This window comes from Pelecanus crispus (genome assembly GCF_030463565.1).
Source record: "Pelecanus crispus isolate bPelCri1 chromosome 30 unlocalized genomic scaffold, bPelCri1.pri SUPER_30_unloc_2, whole genome shotgun sequence".
NCBI lineage: Eukaryota > Metazoa > Chordata > Aves > Pelecaniformes > Pelecanidae > Pelecanus > Pelecanus crispus.
Window position 1 is genome coordinate 23,882 of NW_027461235.1, and position 18,608 is coordinate 42,489.

General features: G+C 66.5%; 1 protein-coding gene across 1 annotated transcript; it reads left to right on the forward strand.

The window, feature by feature from the left end:
- On the forward strand, nt 1-18,339 carry LOC142596807 (signal-induced proliferation-associated 1-like protein 3). The gene is given in 24 exon segments (XM_075727296.1): nt 1-1,354; nt 1,727-1,857; nt 2,018-2,206; nt 4,083-4,257; nt 4,364-4,467; nt 4,600-4,757; nt 5,870-6,446; nt 6,744-7,018; nt 9,095-9,343; nt 9,578-9,736; nt 9,841-9,868; nt 9,870-9,969; nt 10,068-10,101; nt 10,103-10,178; nt 10,521-10,870; nt 10,872-10,934; nt 11,066-11,248; nt 12,339-12,503; nt 14,355-14,406; nt 14,408-14,549; nt 14,664-14,810; nt 14,968-15,051; nt 16,006-16,151; nt 18,190-18,339. Coding segments are annotated over 24 exon segments (5,091 nt in total).
- The last annotated feature ends 269 nt before the right edge of the window (nt 18,340-18,608 follow it).

The window sequence follows — 18,608 nt, forward strand, 5'->3', positions numbered from 1 at the left end:
ATGAGCTCCCACCGTCCCCCCCGGCACGACGGCACCGATGCTGAGGGTTGCCCGCCGGCTTTTTGGGCGCAAAATGGCAGCGTGCCCACGGTGGGGGGCGAAACCCCTCGCCTGGCTCCCGCCACGCCGGCTGTGCCCAAAATGGGGGTGCGCGCCCGCATCGCCGACTGGCCCCCCAAAAGAGACGCCGCCAAGGACTCCGCCGCTGGCGCCAGCCCGTGCCGGGAGGCAGCCGGCAGCCGGGATCCTGCTTGCTGCCGGGGTTTTGCCGGTGGGCAGCAGCCCCTCGCCGGCGTTTCGGGCTTCAAAGCCCTTCACCGCATGGCGCGGCGGCGATCCAAGGACGTGGAATTTCAGGAGGGGTGGCCCCGTTCCCCGGCGAGGGGTTTGGCGCCGCTGCGACACCGGAGCAGCAGCGAGGTGACGCTGAGCGAGTGCGACCCGGAGGAGCCGGCGGAACCGCGGGGGACCAAGCTGGGGGGCGGCGCCGGGCTTTTCCGTGAATACGGCAGCACCTCCTCCATCGACGTGCAAGGCATCTCGGAGCAGAGCTTTTTCGATATGCTCAACGAATTTCGGACCAAGAAGCCGGATCGGCGAGCCGGAACTCCCGAGCGCCTCGGGGAAGCCGGTTTTCCGCCGGGATCGTATCCCGGGATCAAAACGGAGGGTAGGAACGGGCCCCGGGACGAGCCGTTGGGGCAATCCAAGGAAAAAGCCCGCAGGAGGTGTCCCAAAGGCGATGCCGGAGGCGAATCCATCTTCAAGAAGCTCCGGAGCGGCCGAAACGAGGGGGAGCCGGAGGAACCGCGGGCGCCGGAGCCGGGCAAGGCCTGGGTGTGCCAAAAAAGCTTTGCCCACTACGACGTGCAGAGCATGCTCTTCGACCTCAACGCCGTGGCCGTCAACCGAGCCGTGGTAGCCCAACGGCGAAACACCACCACGGGCGCCTCGGCAGCTTCGGCCGCCACCGTTCGCGCCGGCGGGTTGGGAGGATCGGATCCGGCGTTCGCCAGCACCGAGGACCTCAACTGCAAGGAGAATTTGGAGCACGACGTGGGGGATAACACCAGCAACGAGCTCCTCCTCAGCTGCCCCCATTTCCGCAACGAGATCGGCGGCAGCGGCGAGCGCAACGTCAGCTTCTCCAAAGCCTCGGCGGGATCCCCCGGCATCCCGGCGGCCGAGGGGGGATTCCCGGAGCCGACCCTCGACGTACGTCCCACCAACGCCGGCGTTTCGGTGCTGGAGGTCCCCAAGGAGCTGCAGAGGAACCCCAACCGCCTCAAGCACTACAGCGTCGAGCACGTGGACCTCGGCGCTCGCTATTACCGCGACCATTTCCACGGCAAAGGTGGGAGCGCCGGCGGTATTTTTGGGGAGGCTGCGGGGGGGGTCCGTAGGCTCGCCCCGTTGCTCCCAGAGCCTGGGGGACACTGATGCTGACCCTCGTGTCCCCCGCGGTGCTCCGGAGGGGGGCACAGCTTGTTCTTAAACCCCCCAAAATCCTTTTTCTGAAGCAGGGGAGGGTTGGGGCGTCACCGGGGTGCGCCCGGCTCCATCCCTGTCCCCGTTACGGGGCCGGGCCGGTAGGAAGGGGCACGGTGACGCCCCCTCCGCGTCCCCCCGTGCCCCCTCCGCGTCCCCCCGTGCCCCCTCCGCGTCCCCCCATGCCTCCTCTGCGTCCCCCCGTGCCTCCTCCATCCCTGGTTTTTTTTTCCGGCAGAGCACTCTAACTATTTCGGGGTGGACGAGAAGCTGGGCCCGGTGGCCGTCAGCATCAAACGGGAGAAACTGGAGGACCACAAGGACCACGGCCCTCAGTACCAGTACAGGATCATCTTCCGGACCAGCGAGGTACGTCGCCGCGGAGCTGGGAAGGGGTGAAAACCAGTTTGGAAAGCGGAAGCGGGAACGGGAATCGGCGTCCGTGGATCCGTCCCGCGGCGGCTGCGGGTGCCGCGGGGATGCGGGGTGCGGCACCGCCTCTTCCCGGCTCCGTTTTGGTTTTTCCCAGCTCGTCACCCTGCGCGGCTCCATCCTGGAGGATGCCATCCCCACTGCCACCAAGCACGGGACGGTGCGGGGACTCCCGCTGAAGGATGCTCTGGAATACGTCGTTCCGGAGCTCAACATCCACTGCCTGCGCCTGGCCCTGAGCACGCCCAAAGTCACCGAGCAGCTCCTCAAGCTGGACGAGCAAGGGGTGAGCCGCGGATTTGGGGAGGGGGAGGCGGAGCCGGGGTCCCGTCGCAGGGGGAAGCGGAGCCGGGGTCCCGTCAGAGGGGGAGACGGAGCCGGGGTCCCATCAGCAGCGGAGGGGGAGACGGAGCCGGGGTCCCATCGGCAGCGGAGGGGGAGACGGAGCCGGGGTCCCGTCAGAGGGGGAGCCGGGGTCCCGTCGGTGGCGGAGAGGGAGATGGAGCCGGGGTCCCGTCGGCTGCAGAGGGGGAAGCGGAGCCGGGGTCCTGTCGGCTGCGGCGGCGGAGGGGGAAGCGGAGCCGGGGGTCCCGTCGGCTGCAGAGGGGGAAGCGGAGCCGGGGTCCAATCGGTGGCAGAGGGGGAGATGGAGCCGGGGTCCCATCGGAGCGGGAAGCGGAGCCGGGGTCCCGTTGGCTGCGGCGTCAGAGCGGGAGACGGAGCCGGGGTCCCGTCGGAGGGGGAAACGGAGCCGGGGTCCCGTTGGCTGCGGCTGCAGAGGGGGAAGTGGAGCCGGGGGTCCCATCGGAGGGGGAGACGGAGCCGGGGTCCCATCGGTGTCGGAGGGGGAGACAGAGCCGGGGTCGCATCGGTGTCGGAGGGGGAGACAGAGCCGGGGTCGCATCGGCAGCGGAGGGGGAGACAGAGCCGGGGTCCCATCGGCAGCGGAGGGGGAAGTGGAGCCGGGGTCCCATCGGAGGGGGAAGCGGAGCCGGGGTCCCATCGGCGTCGGAGGGGGAGACGGAGCCAGGGTCCCATCGGCAGCAGAGGGGGAGCCGGAGCCGGGGTCCCATCGGAGGGGGAAGCGGAGCCGGGGTCCCGTCGGTGGCGGAGAGGGAGATGGAGCCGGGGTCCCGTCGGCTGCAGAGGGGGAAGCGGAGCCGGGGTCCCATTGGCTGTGGAGGGGGAGATGGAGCCGGGGTCCCGTCGGCTGCGGCGGCGGAGGGGGAAGCGGAGCCGGGGTCCCGTCGGCTGCGGTGTTGGAAGGGGAAGCGGAGCTGGGGTCCCGTTGGAGGGGGAGACGGAGCCGGGGTCCCATCGGTGTCGGAGGGGGAGACGGAGCCGGGGTCCCATCGGCAGCGGAGGGGGAGACGGAGCCAGGGTCCCGTCGGAGGGGGAGCCGGGGTCCCGTCGGTGGCGGAGAGGGAGATGGAGCCGGGGTCCCGTCGGCTGTGGAGGGGGAGATGGAGCCGGGGTCCCATCGGAGGGGGAAGCGGAGCCGGAGTCCCGTCGGCTGCAGAGGGGGAAGCGGAGCCGGGGTCCCATCGGCAGCGGAGGGGGAGACGGAGCCGGGGTCCCGTCGGAGGGGGAGCCGGGGTCCCGTCGGTGGCGGAGAGGGAGATGGAGCCGGGGTCCCGTCGGCTGCAGAGGGGGAAGCGGAGCCGGGGTCCAATCGGTGGCAGAGGGGGAGATGGAGCCGGGGTCCCATCGGAGGGGGAAGCAGAGCCGGGGTCCCGTTGGCTGCGGCGTCAGAGCGGGAGACGGAGCTGGGGTCCCGTCAGCTGCGGAGGGGGAGACGGAGCCGGGGTCCCGTCGGAGGGGGAAACGGAGCCGGGGTCCCGTCGGAGGGGGAAACGGAGCCGGGGTCCCGTTGGCTGCGGCTGCAGAGGGGGAAGTGGAGCCGGGGTCCCATTGGAGGGGGAGATGGAGCCAGGGTCCCATCGGTGTCGGAGGGGGAGACGGAGCCGGGGTCCCATCGGCAGCGGAGGGGGAGACGGAGCCGGGGTCCCATCGGCAGCGGAGGGGGAAGCGGAGCCGGGGTCCCATCGGAGGGGGAAGCGGAGCCGGGGTCCCGTCGGCTGCAGAGGGGGAGCCGGAGCCGGGGTCCCGTCGTTGGCGGCGGCAGCGGGCCGGGGCTGACCCCCGCGCCGCGGTTCCCCCAGCTCTGCCGCAGGCACAAGGTGGGCATCCTGTACTGCAAAGCCGGGCAGAGCTCGGAGGAGGAGATGTACAACAACGAGGAGGCCGGGCCGCCTTTCGAGGAGTTCCTCTCCCTCCTGGGGGAGAAGGTTTGCCTGAAAGCTTTCAGCAAGTATGCGGCGCAGCTCGACACCAAGAGTGAGTGCCGCGGGGTCCCGCTGGCGGCGAGGGGGGGGGCGGGACGGACACGCGGACGCACCCCCAAAACCCACTTGACCGCCTGCCTCCCCCCCCTGCCCCGCAGCCGACTCCACCGGCACCCACTCCCTCTACACCACCTACCAGGATTACGAAATCATGTTCCACGTCTCCACCATGCTTCCCTACACCCCCAACAACCGGCAGCAGGTAAGCCCCCCGCCCCTGGGATACCCCCCACCGCTGCGGATTTGGGGGGGCTGTCCCCCTTCCCGCACGAGCACGGCGCTTTGGGGCCCATCCATCCATCCGGGATTCAGCCATCCCTTGTGTCGTTTCCAGCTGCTGAGGAAGAGGCACATCGGGAACGACATCGTCACCATCATTTTCCAAGAGCCCGGCGCTTTGCCCTTCACCCCCCAAAACATCCGCTCCCATTTCCAGCACGTCTTCATCATCGTCCGAGCCCACAATCCCTGCTCCGACGGCGTCTGCTATAGGTGAGGGGCTGCGGATTCGGGATCCGGCTGCAGGCGTTGGGGCGCAGGGTTTCTCCCGTGCTTCCGGCTCCTGAGAGCGGCCGGGGCATCGGAATGCGGCCGCAGGGGGTTAAATCCTGTTGGCGGCCGGTCGGAAGCGGGGGTCCCCGGGGCGTGGTGTTAGGGAATCGGGAATTGGGGAGTGGGAATTGGGGAGTGGGGAGTGGGGAGTGGGAATTGGGGAGTGGGGAGTGGGAATTGGGGAGTGGGGAGTGGGAATAGGGGAGTGGGCAGTGGGAGTAGGGCAGTGGGAATAGGGGAGTAGGGCAGTGGGAATAGGGGAGTGGGCAGTGGGAATAGGGGAATGGGCAGTGGGAATTGGGGAGTGGGAATAGGGGAGGGGGAGTGGGACTAGGGGAGTGGGGAGTGGGAACAGGGGAATGGGAGTGGGAATAGAGGAGTGGGACTAGGGGAGTGGGGAGTGGGACTAGGGGAGTGGGAATAGGGGAGTGGGAGTGGGAATAGGGGAATGGAGATGGCAGTGGGAATGGCGTTGGGAATGGGAATGGCATTGGGAATGGGAATGGCATTGGGAATGGGAATGGGGATGGCAGTAGGAATGGGATTAGGAATGGCAATGGGAATGGAATTAGGAATGGAAATGGCAGTAGGAATGGGATTATGAATGGGAACAGGATTGGGAATGGCATTAGGAATGGGAATGGCGTTAGGAATGGAAATGGGAATGGCGTTAGGAATGGAAATGGGAATGGCATTAGGAATGGAAACGGCAATGGGAATGGAAATGGCAGTGGGAATGGCATTAGGAATTAGGAATGCCAGGGTTTGGAGAGCAGGTCCCGTGAGGAGCAGCCGGGGGAGGTTTGGCTTGGATCCGGGGAAGCATTCCTGCGCCCAAAGCCTTGTCGGGCACTGGAAGCGGCTGCCCGGGGACGCGGCGGAGTCACCGTCCCCGGAGGGGTTTAAGGGACACGGAGCCGCGGTGGGACGCGGTTCAGCGGCGGCTTTACGCTCGGACTTGGCGATCCTAAAGGTCTTTTCCGACCCCAAACGATCCCGTGATTCCACCAACACCGTGTAACCGTAACCTCTTCCCCTCTCCGTCCCCCAAGCGTGGCCGTCACCAGGTCCAAAGACGTCCCCCCCTTCGGACCCCCCATCCCCAGCGGCGTCACCTTCCGCAAATCCGACGTCTTCCGAGATTTCTTGCTGGCCAAGGTGATCAACGCGGAGAACGCCGCTCACAAATCGGACAAATTTCACACCATGGCCACGCGAACCCGGCAGGAATACCTGAAGGATCTGGCCGAAAACTGCGTCACCAACACGCCCGTCGATTCCGCTGGGAAGTTCAACCTCATCTCGCTGGCTTCCAAGAAGAAGGAGAAGACGAAAGCCCGAGCCGGGGCCGAGCAGCACAGCGCGGGGGCCATTGCCTGGCGCGTCTCCGCTCAGGATTTCGCCCGGGGAGCCGAAATCGCTTGCGCCTTGGGAATCTCCAACGAATTCGTCGTCCTGCTCGACCTCGGCGCCAAGGAGGTGGTCTTCAACTGCTTCTGCGGGGACGTCATCGGCTGGACCGCCGACGCTTCCACCGTCAAGATCTTCTACGGCCGAGGAGATCACGTCTTCATCCGGGCGGCCGAGGGCGGCCCCGAGGACATCAAGGAGATCGTGCAGAGGCTGAAGGTGAGCCAGCCTCCAAAAAAAAAACCAAAAAGACTTTGTGCAGCCTTGACACCCCCTCGCCCCCGGTAGTTTGCGTAGGTCCTACTTAAACGCCGAGGACGTGCTCGAGGCGCATTCCGACGCCGAGGAGAGCTGGGGTTTGGGGAAGGCGGCGGGGGAAAAAAGCCCCCGCGGGGTGGTGGGGGACGTCAACGGGGAAGGGGCCGGCGGCGGGGTGAGGCGGGGAGGATTTGGGGCGGGGGGTGGTGCGAGCCCCTTCCCCGCCATCCCCTCCCCCGTCCTTTCCCGCGGCCCCAGGTGATGACGGACGGCTGCGAGACGGTGGACATGACCTTGAGGAGGAACGGGCTGGGTCAGCTGGGTTTCCACGTCAAGTACGACGGCACGGTAGCCGAGGTGGAGGATTACGGCTTCGCCTGGCAGGCCGGCCTGCGGCAGGGCAGCCGGCTGGTGGAGATTTGCAAAGTAGCCGTGGTCACCCTCACCCACGACCAGATGATCGACCTGCTCCGCACCTCCGTCACGGTCAAGGTCGTCATCATCCCGCCCCACGAGGACGGAGCGCCTCGCAGGTAAGCGGCGGCCGACGGCGACGTCCCCCCTGCGCGCCCGGCTTTCCCCCCAAAACTTTCGAGAGCGAAGCCGGCGGCGGGGGTCCGGTGGGCAAACCTCACCGCAGGGACCCTCCCATCCCTGCCGCGGGCTCGCAAAGCCTAATTAAAGCTAATTAACGGCGGGCGAAGTCTCCAGGCTTTGGAGAATATCCCCTTTCTGTCGCTTAACGCAATGCCCTGGCCCGCCGGTGGGGTTCACGCCCTTTTTTGGGGAAGGCCGGCTTGCAGACCCCTCCCCGGCAGGTTTTGGGGGGACGGGGGCGGCCGGATTTTGGGTTGGGGCATCCCGCTTCCCCGCCGTGCGTGGCGACGTCGGTCACGTCCACGTGCCGGGCGGGGAGGCGAGACCGCTGCTGCAATTAATTAATCGTTAAACAGTAATTAAATAGTCGGGGGAGGATGTTGCTTTGCCGGGGGACGGGGTGGTTTGGGCTAAAGCCCTGCCAGGTGCTGGTGTCGGTGGCACCGGCCAGCTTCGCGTGCCATGAGCACCGAGTGCTGCTGGCTTCGCGTGCCGCAAGCGCCGAGCACTGCCGCGAGCGCCGAGCGCTGCCGGCTTCGCGTGCCATGAGCACCGAGTGCTGCCGGCTTCGCGTGCCGCGAGCGCCGAGCGCTGCCGCGAGCGCCAAGCGCTGCCACAAGCGCCGAGTGCTGCTGGCTTTGCGTGCCGCAAGCGCCGAGCGCTGCCGTGAGCGCCGAGCGCTGCCGGCTTCGCGTGCCATGAGCACCGAGCGCTGCCGGCTTCGCGTGCCATGAGCGCCGAGCGCTGCCATGAGCGCCGAGCGCTGCCGGCTTCACGTGCCGTGAGTGCCGAGCGCTGCCGTGAGTGCCGAGTGCTGCCGGCTTTGTGTGCCATGAGCGCTGAGCGCTGCCAGCTTTGTGGTGCCACGAGCGCCGAGCGCTGCCATGAGCGCCGAGCGCTGCCAGCTTTGCAGTGCTGCGAGCGCCAAGCGCTGCTGGCTTCGCGTGCTGTGAGCGCCGAGTGCTGCCGGCTTCGCGTGCCGCAAGCACCGAGCGCTGCCGTGAGCGCCGAGTGCTGCCAGCTTTGCGTGCCATGAGCACCGAGCGCTGCCGGCTTCGCGTGCCATGAGCGCCGAGTGCTGCCATGAGCGCCGAGTGCTGCCATGAGCGCCGAGCGCTGCCGGCTTCACGTGCCGTGAGCGCCGAGCGCTGCCGTGAGTGCCGAGTGCTGCCGGCTTCGTGTGCCACGAGCGCTGAGCGCTGCCAGCTTTGTGGTGCCACGAGCGCCGAGCGCTGCCATGAGCGCCGAGCGCTGCCAGCTTTGCAGTGCTGCGAGCGCCAAGCGCTGCCGGCTTCGCGTGCTGTGAGCGCCGAGTGCTGCCGGCTTTGTGTGCCGCAAGCACCGAGCGCTGCCGTGAGCGCCGAGCGCTGCCGGCTTCGCATGCCATGAGCACCAAGCGCTGCCAGCTTCGCGTGCCATGAGCGCCGAGCGCTGCCATGAGCGCCGAGCGCTGCCGGCTTCACGTGCCGTGAGTGCCGAGTGCTGCCGTGAGTGCCGAGTGCTGCCGGCTTCGCGTGCCATGAGCACTGAGCGCTGCCAGCTTCGCGTGCCATGAGCACTGAGCGCTGCCAGCTTCGCGTGCCATGAGCACCAAGCGCTGCCAGCTTCGCGTGCCATGAGCGCCGAGCGCTGCCATGAGCGCCGAGCGCTGCCGGCTTCACGTGCCGTGAGTGCCGAGCGCTGCCGTGAGTGCCGAGTGCTGCCGGCTTCGTGTGCCACGAGCGCTGAGCGCTGCCAGCTTTGTGGTGCCACGAGCGCCGAGTGCTGCCAGTTTTGCGGTGCTGTGAGCGCCGAGTGCTGCCGGCTTCGCGTGCTGTGAGCGCCGAGTGCTGCCGGCTTCGTGTGCCATGAGTGCCGAGCGCTGCCGTGAGCGCCAAGTGCTGCCGGCTTCGCGTGCCGTGAGCGCCGAGCGCTGCCGTGAGCACCGAGCGCTGCCGGCTTCGCGGGTGCCACGAGCGCCGAGCGCTGCCGATTTCATGCGCCGTAAGCGCCAATCACCGCTGGCTTCGCAGGGGCTGGGCCGAATCCTTGGAGATGAGCAGCGCGGAGCCGAAGGGAGAGACGGAGAATTTGCCGTCCGGCTACCGCCCGCCGTACCGGAGCAACGCCGGCTGGCAGTGGAGCGGGCCGGCCTCGCACAACACGGCTCCGACGGCTAAATGGGCCGAGCCGCTGCCGCTCAGCCACGGGCCAGCAATCGGCCGGTCGAGCAAGCAGCCCGCCGTGCCCTACCGGGAGCCGCAACCCCTGCACGGCAAGAGGTGAGGTACCGGGATGGGGATGAGGATGAGGATGGAGACGGGGAGGAGGGCGGGATGGGGACGGGGACAGCGGGCGAGCGCGGGCCGGCCGCAGGTCGCGGCTCCTCCGCACGCCCCAACGCGAATCCGGCTCCCGGCCAGCAGCCGCCGGCCTCGCCCGCTCCGGAAGCGTGGGCAGGAGCTGGGATAATTCCATATTTTTCCGCTTCTCCCTGCATGTATCGGTGGAACCAGGCCGGTCAGCTTTCCCGAAACGCCGCATCCCACCTCCTCCTCCTCCTCCTCGCCGGCAGGAGCGGAGAGGGCGCAGCCGTACCGGCAACCTTCCGGCAGCTTCTCCGCGCCGGGCAGCGCCGGCACAGCCTACGCTCGCTACAAACCCTCCCCGGAGAGGTGGGTGACGGCCGCGGGGACCCTCTGGGCTCCCAAGGGTGCAAAATCGAGGAGAAACGTCGGGATTTTGGGATAGGAGCTCAACCCGCCCCCGCCTTTCGCAGGTACGCGGCCTCACAGCGGCCGCCATTGCCCCTTCGAGCCGCACGCCGGCCACAACGGCCCCTCCAGCGGCGACTCCTCGTCCGGGGGGCTCAGTAGCCACGAGAGCACCATGGAGCGGCACAAACCGGGTAGGAGAAGGCCGGCGGAGCCGGGGGACGCCCCGCCGGGCGTTTGGGGGGCGAGGGTGACCCCTGCGCTGACACCGCCGGCCGCGGACTCGTTGCAGAGCCGCTGTGGCACGTGCCGGCGCAGTCCAGGTTGCCGGGGAGCGGCGGGGGGCAAGCGATCCGGCAGGCAGGAGCCCACGGGCAAGGACTCTCCCAACCGGCACTCCAAGGTGAGCCCCCCCCTCGCTGCGGCACCTCTGGCACCCGGAGGGGCTCGGAATTCCCTGGAGCAAGCCCGGGGTTGCCCCCTTCCCCCATTTTCTCTTTTTCTCCCTCCTTTTTCTCCCTCCTTTTTCTCCCTCCTTTTTCTCCCTCCTTTTTCTCCTCCCCCCTTCTCTTTCCCTTTTTCCCCCCTTCTCTTTCCCTTTTTCCCCCCTTTTCTCCTCCCCCCTTCTCTTTCCCTTTTTCCCCCCTTCTCTTTCCCTTTTTCCCCCCTTTTCCCTTTTTCCCCCCTTTCCCCCGGGAAGCCCAGACGCCAGGGTGATGGGCAGGGCCCGCGGCTGTCCCGGCAGGGTGACGCGCCGTACTCGAGCCACTCCAGCAGCAACACGCTCTCCAGCAACGCCTCCAGCAGCCACAGCGATGAGCGCTGGTTCGACGTTCCCGAGCCCGTCGAAACCGAACCGGATCCCTTCTCCAAAGGCGGTTCTAGCGACAGCGGCATCGACACCGCGCTCTACGCCTGCAGCCCGGCGGGGGCTGGCCCCAAGCCCCCCCGCCCGGCGCCGCAGAGGGACAAGGTCCCCAAAACCCCGCCGGCGTCCTACGCCGGTTTGCAGGATGACGGCGTCCGTCCTGGCGACAAGAGGGAACCATCCCCCACCGTCAGCGCCGGCAGCCAGGGTAAAGGCTACCGGCACAAAGCGGGGACCCCCCGCGCCTTCGGGGACCCCCGGCGGCAGCCCCGACCCCTTCAAGCAGCCCAGGTGAGTGGGGCGGCCCCCCCAACCCAGGGAAGGTGCCGCGTCCCCAGGGAGGACCCCAGCTTTTTGGGGGGGGGGGGGGGGGCGATGCCGGCACCCCTTTCCCCGCGGTGAGCCTGGCTTGTCTTCCCCAGCAGCTCGAATTCGCGGCTGGGCTACCCCGGCTACAAAACCCCCTCGGCCGAAGCCCCCCGGCCCCCCCACGCCTCAGCCCAGCTCTCCGCTTCGGTCCCCAAATCCTTCTTCTCCAAGCAGACGGTGAGGAACAAACACGCCACGGGCTGGAAACGCGCCGACGACCCCCCGGACCCCAAAAAGTAGGTGCTGGAGGGGGGTCCAAGGCTGCGGGACCCCAAAAAGTAGGTGCTGGGGGGGGTCCAGTACTGCAGGACCCCAAAAAGCAGGTGCTGGGGGGTGGTCCAATGCTGCAGGACCCCAAAAAGTAGATGCTGGGGGGGTCCAATGCTGCGAGACCCCAAAAAGTAGGTGCTGGGGGGTGGTCTGAGGCTGTGAGACCCCAAAAAGTAGGTGCTGGGGGGTGGTCTGAGGCTGCAGAACCCCAAAAAGTAGGTGCTGGGGGGGTCCAGTACTGCAGGACCCCAAAAAGTAGGTGCTGGGGGGTGGTCCAGTACTGTGGGACCCCAAAAAGTAGGTGCTGGGGGGGTGGTCCCATGCTGCGGGACCCCAAAAAGTAGATGCTGGGGGGGTCCAATGCTGCGAGACCCCAAAAAGTAGGTGCTGGGGGGTGGCCTGAGGCTGTGAGACCCCAAAAAGTAGGTGCTGGGGGGTGGTCTGAGGCTGCAGAACCCCAAAAAGTAGGTGCTGGGGGGGTCCAGTACTGCAGGACCCCAAAAAGTAGGTGCTGGGGGGTGGTCCAGTACTGTGGGACCCCAAAAAGTAGGTGCTGGGGGGGGGTCCAGTACTGTGGGACCCCAAAAAGCAGATGCTGGGGGGGGGTCCAGTGCTGCGGGACCCCAAAAGTAGATGCTGGGGGGGCACAATGCTGCGAGGCCCCAAAAAGTAGGTGCTGGGGGGGGTCCAAGACTGAGGGACCCCAAAAAGCAGGTGCTGGGGGGTGGTCCAGTACTGTGGGACCCCAAAAAGTAGGTGCTGGGGGGGGGGGAGAATGCTGCAGGACCCCCAAAAGTAGGTGCTGGGGGGGGGACAATGCTGCGAGACCCCAAAAAGCAGGTGCTGGGGGGGTGGTCCAAGCTGAGGGACCCCAAAAAGCAGGTGCAGGGGGGGTCAATGCTGCAGGACCCCCTCCCAGGGGACTCTGTGGCTCTGCCGGGGGTGGGCACGGAGCCTTGGACACCCCAAAAACCATCCCGCCGTTGGGGGAGGGGGGGCTGTCGCCGGCACAGTCTCCCCACAAACTCCCCCCCACCCCCCTTCCCGTCGCGACAGGCAGGTGGACGCCAACACCAAGAACGTCTTCGGGCAACCGCGGCTACGGGCGTCGCTGCGGGACTTGCGCTCTCCCCGCAAAAACTACAAATCCACCATCGAGGATGATCTTAAAAAACTCATCATCATGGACAGCGCCGCTCCGGAGCCGGAGAGGGGACGGGGTGAGCCGGGATCCGGCTTGGCACGGGGCGGCGGGGGGGACCCTCCTGCTGCCGGCGCGGGGCGGTCACCCCGGTTTAATTTGGTGGTGGTCCAAGGCTGCAGGACCCCAAAAAGTAGGTGCTGGGGGGTGGTCCAAGGCTGCAGGACCCCAAAAAGCAGGTGCTGGGGGGTGGTCCAAGGCTGCAGGACCCCAAAAAGTAGGTGCTGGGGGGTGGTCCAAGGCTGTAGGACCCCAAAAAGTAGGTGCTGGGGGTGGTCCAAGGCTGAGGGACCCCAAAAAGTAGGTGCTGGGGGTGGTCCAAGGCTGAGGGACCCCAAAAAGCAGGTGCTGGGGGTGGTCCAAGGCTGAGGGACCCCAAAAAGCAGGTGCTGGGGGTGGTCCAAGGCTGAGGGACCCCAAAAAGTAGGTGCTGGGGGGTGGTCCAAGGCTGAGGGACCCCAAAAAGTAGGTGCTGGGGGTGGTCCAAGGCTGAGGGACCACAAAAAGCAGGTGCTGGGGGTGGTCCAAGGCTGAGGGACCCCAAAAAGTAGGTGCTGGGGGGGGTCCAGTACTGCAGGACCCCAAAAAGCAGGTGCTGGGTGGGGGGAGAATGCTGCGGGACCCCAAAAAGCAGGTGCATGGGGAGTCCAATGCTGCAGGACCCCAAAAAGCAGGTGCTGGGGGGTGGTCCAAGGCTGCAGGACCCCAAAAAGTAGGTGCTGAGGGGTGGTCCAAGGCTGCAGGACCCCCAAAAAGGTGCTGGAGGGGGGGAGAATGCTGCGAGACCCCCAAAAAGCAGGTGCTGGGGGGTGGTCCAAGGCTGAGGGACCCCAAAAAAGTAGGTGCATGGGGGTTGTCCAAGGCTGCAGGACCCCAAAAAGTAGGTGCTGGGGGTGGGTCCAAGGCTGAGGGACCCCAAAAAGTAGGTGCTGGGGGGGGGTCCAATGCTGCAGGACCCCAAAAAGCAGGTGCTGGGTGGGGGGAGAATGCTGCGGGACGCCAAAAAGCAGGTGCATGGGGAGTCCAATGCTGCAGGACCCTAAAAAGCAGGTGCTGGGGGGGTGGTCCAAGGCTGCAGGACCCCAAAAAGTAGGTGCTGAGGGGTGGTCTGAGGCTGCAGGACCCCAAAAAGGTGCTGGAGGGGGGGAGAATGCTGTGGAACCCCAAAAAGTAGGTGCTGGGGGGGGGTCCAATGCTGCAGGACCCCAAAAAGTAGGTGCTGGGGGGTGGTCCAAGGCTGAGGGACCCCAAAAAGTAGGTGCTGGGGGGGGGTCAAGGCTGAGGGACTGCAAAAAGTAGATGCTGGGGGGAGACAATGCTGCGAGACCCCAAAAAGTAGGTGCTGGGGGGTGGTCCGAGGCTGTAGGACCCCAAAAAGTAGGTGCTGGGGGGTGGTCCAATGCTGCAGGACCCCAAAAAGTAGGTGCTGGGGGTGGTCCAAGGCTGAGGGACCCCAAAAAAGCAGGTGCTGGGCAGGGCCCAAGGCTGAGGGACCCCAAAAAGTAGGTGCTGGGGGGGGTCCAATGCTGCAGGACCCCAAAAGTAGGTGCTGGGTGGGGGGAGAATGCTGCGGGACCCCAAAAAGCAGGTGCATGGGGAGTCCAATGCTGCAGGACCCCAAAAAGCAGGTGCTGGGGGGTGGTCCAAGGCTGCAGGACCCCAAAAAGCAGGTGCATGGGGAGTCCAATGCTGCGGAACCCCAAAAAGCAGGTTGCTGGCGGGTGGTCCAAGACTGAGGGACCCCAAAAAGCAGGTGCTGGGGGGGTGAATGCTGTGGGACCCCAAAAAGCAGGTGCATGGGGGGCGTCCAATGCTGCAGGACTTTATTTTAATTTTAATTTTAATTTTTTTTTTTTTTTCTTCCCCCCCCCCCAGTCCCCGCAAAAAGGTCTGCAGCGGACGCTGTCGGACGAAAGCCTCTGCGGGCGGGCGGCGGGACGCCGGATACGCTGCCGGCGCGGCGTCCCTGGATACCGACGCCCTCTTCGCCGGTGTTTACCCCTCCAGCACCCTGCCCAGCCGCCGGCAGCACCCCGCTGCCAACGGCAGCCTCCCCGAAAAGAAATGTGAGTTGGGGGCGAAAAAACCGACACGGCGCAGCGGTGGGGTGCGGATTTTTTTTTTGGGGGGGGGGATGGGGGGGGTTGTCGCGTGGCCTGATGGCGCCTTTGTCACCGCAGCCACCATCTCCGCTTCCGAGCTGTCCCTGGCCGAGGCGCGGGATAAGCCCCCGCTGCGCCGGATCGATCCCGGGATGATGCCGCTGCCGGATACGGCGGCCGGTTTGGAGTGGTCCAGCTTGGTGAACGCCGCCAAAGCTTACGAAGGTAGGGCTGCCGCCCCCCACTGACACCCCCCACCCCCCACCCCCCCCCCCCCAAAAAAAAACCACCCCCAACCCTGTCTCGTCCACCCCTGCACCCCCTTTTTTTTGGGGGTGGGGGCTGGCGAGGGCGGGTGCTGAGGCGGCAGCTGCCTTCGCAGTGCAGAGAGCCGTCTCCCTCTTCTCCCTCACCGATTCGGCGCTGAGCCCCGACCCCCCCGCGCCCCCCGAGAGGCAGCCGACGCCGCGGGGGGGGTCCCCCCCTCAGGTACGGGGCTTGGGGGGGGGGAATTGGGGGGGGGACCCGGGGTCCGTTTGTCCCCCTCGGGGCTCGGGGGGGGGACCCGGGGTCCGTTTGTCCCCCTTGGCGCTCGGGGGGGGGACCCTGGGGTCCGTTTGTCCCCCTCGGCGCTTGGGGGGGACCTGGGGTCTGTTTGTCCCCGTCGGTGCTCAGGGGGGGGTCCCTAGGGTCCGTTTGTCCCCCTCTGTGGTCAAGGGGGGGGGACCCTGGGGTCCGTTTGTCCCCCTCAGTGCTCGGGGGGGATCCCAGGGTCCATTTGTCCCTCTCAGTGCTTAGGAGGGGGGCCCCGGGGTCCGTTTGTCCCCCTCGGCGCTCGGGGGGGACCCCGGGGTCCGTTTGTCCCCCTCTGTGGTCGAGGGGGGGGACCCCGGGGTCCGTTTGTCCCCCTCGGCACTCGGGGGGGGACCCCGGGGTCCGTTTGTCCCCCTCGGCGCTTGGGGGGGGGACCATGGGGTCCGTTTGTCCCCCTCGGCGCTCGGGGGGGGACCCCGGGGTCTGTTTGTCCCCCTCGGCGCTTGGGGGGGGGACCCCGGGGTCCGTTTGTCCCCCTCGGCGCTTGGGGGGGGGAACCCCGGGTCCGTTTGTCCCCCTCGGTGCTTTGGGGGGAACCCCGGGGTCCGTTTGTCCCCCTCGGCGCTTGGGGGGGACACCCTGGGGTCCGTTTGTCCCCTTTGGTGCTTGGGGGGGGACCATGGGGTCCGTTTGTCCCCCCCTGTGGTCGAGGGGGGGACCCCAGAGTCTGTTTGTCCCCCTCGGTGCTTGGGGGGGGATCCCGGGGTCCGTTTGTCCCCTTCAGGGCTCGGGGGGGGGACCCCGGGGTCCCCCTCTGCTGTGGGGCTGGGGGAGGCGGGGGGCACCTTGGGGACCTGTCCCCCCTCTCGGCTGTGGGTTTGGGGGGGGACACGCGCGACGCTTCGGGGTTCCCCGCGTCCCCCCAACGCCGTCCGTCTGTCCCCCCGCAGCCAGGCCCCCCCGTTAGACCTGCCGGGGAAGGTGTCCCAGCTGGAGGCCATGCTGAAGCAGCTCCACAGCGACCTGCAGAAGGTAAGGGGGGGTCGGGACCCCCAAAACAGAGCCCGCTCAGCCGGGGGGGTCGGGGTGGGACCCCCCCAAAACAGAGCCCGCTCAGCCGGGGGGGGCGGGGTGGGACCCCTCAAAACAGAGCCCACTCAGCTGGGGGGGGTAGGGGTGGGACCCCCCAAAACAGAGCCCACTCAGCCATGGGGGGGTCGGGGTGGGACCCCCAACATGGAGCCTGCTCAGCCGGGGGGGTCGGGGTGGGACCCCCCAAAACGGAGCCCGCTCAGCCATGGGGGGGGTCGGGGTGGGACCCCCAAAACAGAGCCCGCTCAGCCATGGGGGGGGGTCGGGGTGGGACCCCCAAAAGGGAGCCCACTCAGCCGGGGGGGTGGGGGTGGGGCCCCCCAAAACAGAGCCCGCTCAGCCTGGGGGGTCGGGGTGGGACCCCCTAAAACAGAGGCTGCTCAGCCATGGGGGTGGGACCCCCAAAACAGAGCCCGCTCAGCTGTGGGGGGGTCAGGGTGGGACCCCCCAAAACAGAGTCCGCTCAGCTGGGGGGGTTCAGGGTGGGACCCCCGAAACAGAGGCCCGCTCAGCCGGGGGGGTTGGGGTGGGACCCCCCAAAACGGAGCCCACTCAGCCGTGGGGGGGTCGGGGTGGGACCCCCAAAATGGAGCCCGCTCAGCCATGGGGGGGTCGGGGTGGGACCCCCAAATGCAGCGCTCTGGGCTTGGGGAAGAGCGGCTGGAAAGCTGCCCGGCCGAAAAGGGGCTGGGGGTGTTGGGCGACAGCGGCGGAACGTGGGCCAGCAGCGTGGCCAAGGTGGCCAACAGCATCCTGGCTTGTGTCAGGGGTAGCGTGGCCAGCGGGAGCAGGGCAGGGATCGTGCCTCGGTGCTGGAGCGTGTCCAGGGAAGGGCAGCGGAGCTGGGGAAGGGTCTGGAGCACAGGGCTGGTGGGGAGCGGCTGAGGGGGCTGGGGGTGTTCAGCCTGGAGAAGAGGGGGCTGAGGGGAGCCCTCATCGCTCCCCACAGCTCCCCAAAAGGAGGGGGCAGGGAGGGGGGGTTGGGCTCCTCTCCCAAGGAACAGCAATGGGACGAGAGGAAATGGGCTCAAGCTGCGCCAGGGGAGGGTTAGGTTGGATATTGGGGGAAATTCCTTCATGGAAAGAGTGGCCAAGCATTGGAACAGGCTGCCCAGAGAGGTGGGGGAGTCCCCAGCCCTGGAGGGGCTCAAAAACAGGCAGAGGTGGCACTGGGACATGGTTTGGTGGCCATGGGGGTGTTGGGTGACGTTGGGCTGATGATCTTAGGGATCCTTTCCAACCTCAGTGATTCCTGGTTTGACTTTCATTATAAATAACCCAGCCCCCAAGGCAGGAAACATGGAATTCCGACTCTGCCCTTAATGGGTTGAGTGGTGGCCTTGGGAGCATTGGGTTGATGTTGGGCTGGATGATCTTCAAGGCCTTTTCCAACCCCAACGATTGGATGGTTTTATGATCATGATTCGATGAGTCTATGATCTTCAAGGTCTTTTCCAACCCAAATGATTCAATGATTCTATGATCACGATTTGATGATCCCATGATCTTGAAGGCCTTTTCCAACCTCAACGGTTGGATGATCCCATGATCTTGAAGGCCTTTTCCAACCCAAACAATTTGATGATTCCATGATCTTGAAGGCCTTTTCCAGCCTAAACCATTCGATGATTTTATGATCATGATTTAAGGATTCCATGATCTTGAAGGCCTTTTCCAACCCAAACAATTTGATGATTCCATGATCTTGAAGGCCTTTTCCAACCTCAGTGGTTGGATGATCCCGTGATCTTGAAGGCCTTTTCCAACCTAAACGATTCAATGATTTTATGATCATGATTTAAGGATTCCAGGATCTTGAAGGCCTTTTCCAACCTCAACAGTTGGATGATCCCATGACCTTGAAGGCCTTTTCCAACCTCAACGGTTGGATGATCCCATGACCTTGAAGGCCTTCTCCAACCTCAGCGACCGGCTGCTTCTCTCCTCTGATCCTGCGTCCCCCCCCGTCTCCCCCCAGGAGAAGCAGGACAAGGTGGTGCTGCAGGCGGAGGTGGCCAACCTGCGGCAGAACAACCGCCGGCTGCAGGAGGAGTCGCACTCGGCCGCCCGGCAGCTCCGGCGTTTCGCGCGGATCTTCTCCGGCGCCGTCGAGAAGGAGGAGCTGTGAGCGAGGACGGGGGCCCCCCCCTGGGGCCACCGACACCCCCCCCGGGGCCACCAGCCACCCCCCGGGGCCACCAGCCACCCCCCGGGCCACTGACCCCTTCCTTGGGGCTACCAACCACCTCCCCTGGGCCACTGACCCCCCCCGCCGGGGCGGCTGGAATGTCCCTATGGGACCAGGAGCAGCCTGACCGGGACTCAGGGCATCTATATGGGGCCACGAGCATCTATATGGGACTGAGAGCGTCTATACGGGGCCACAAGCCACCATAC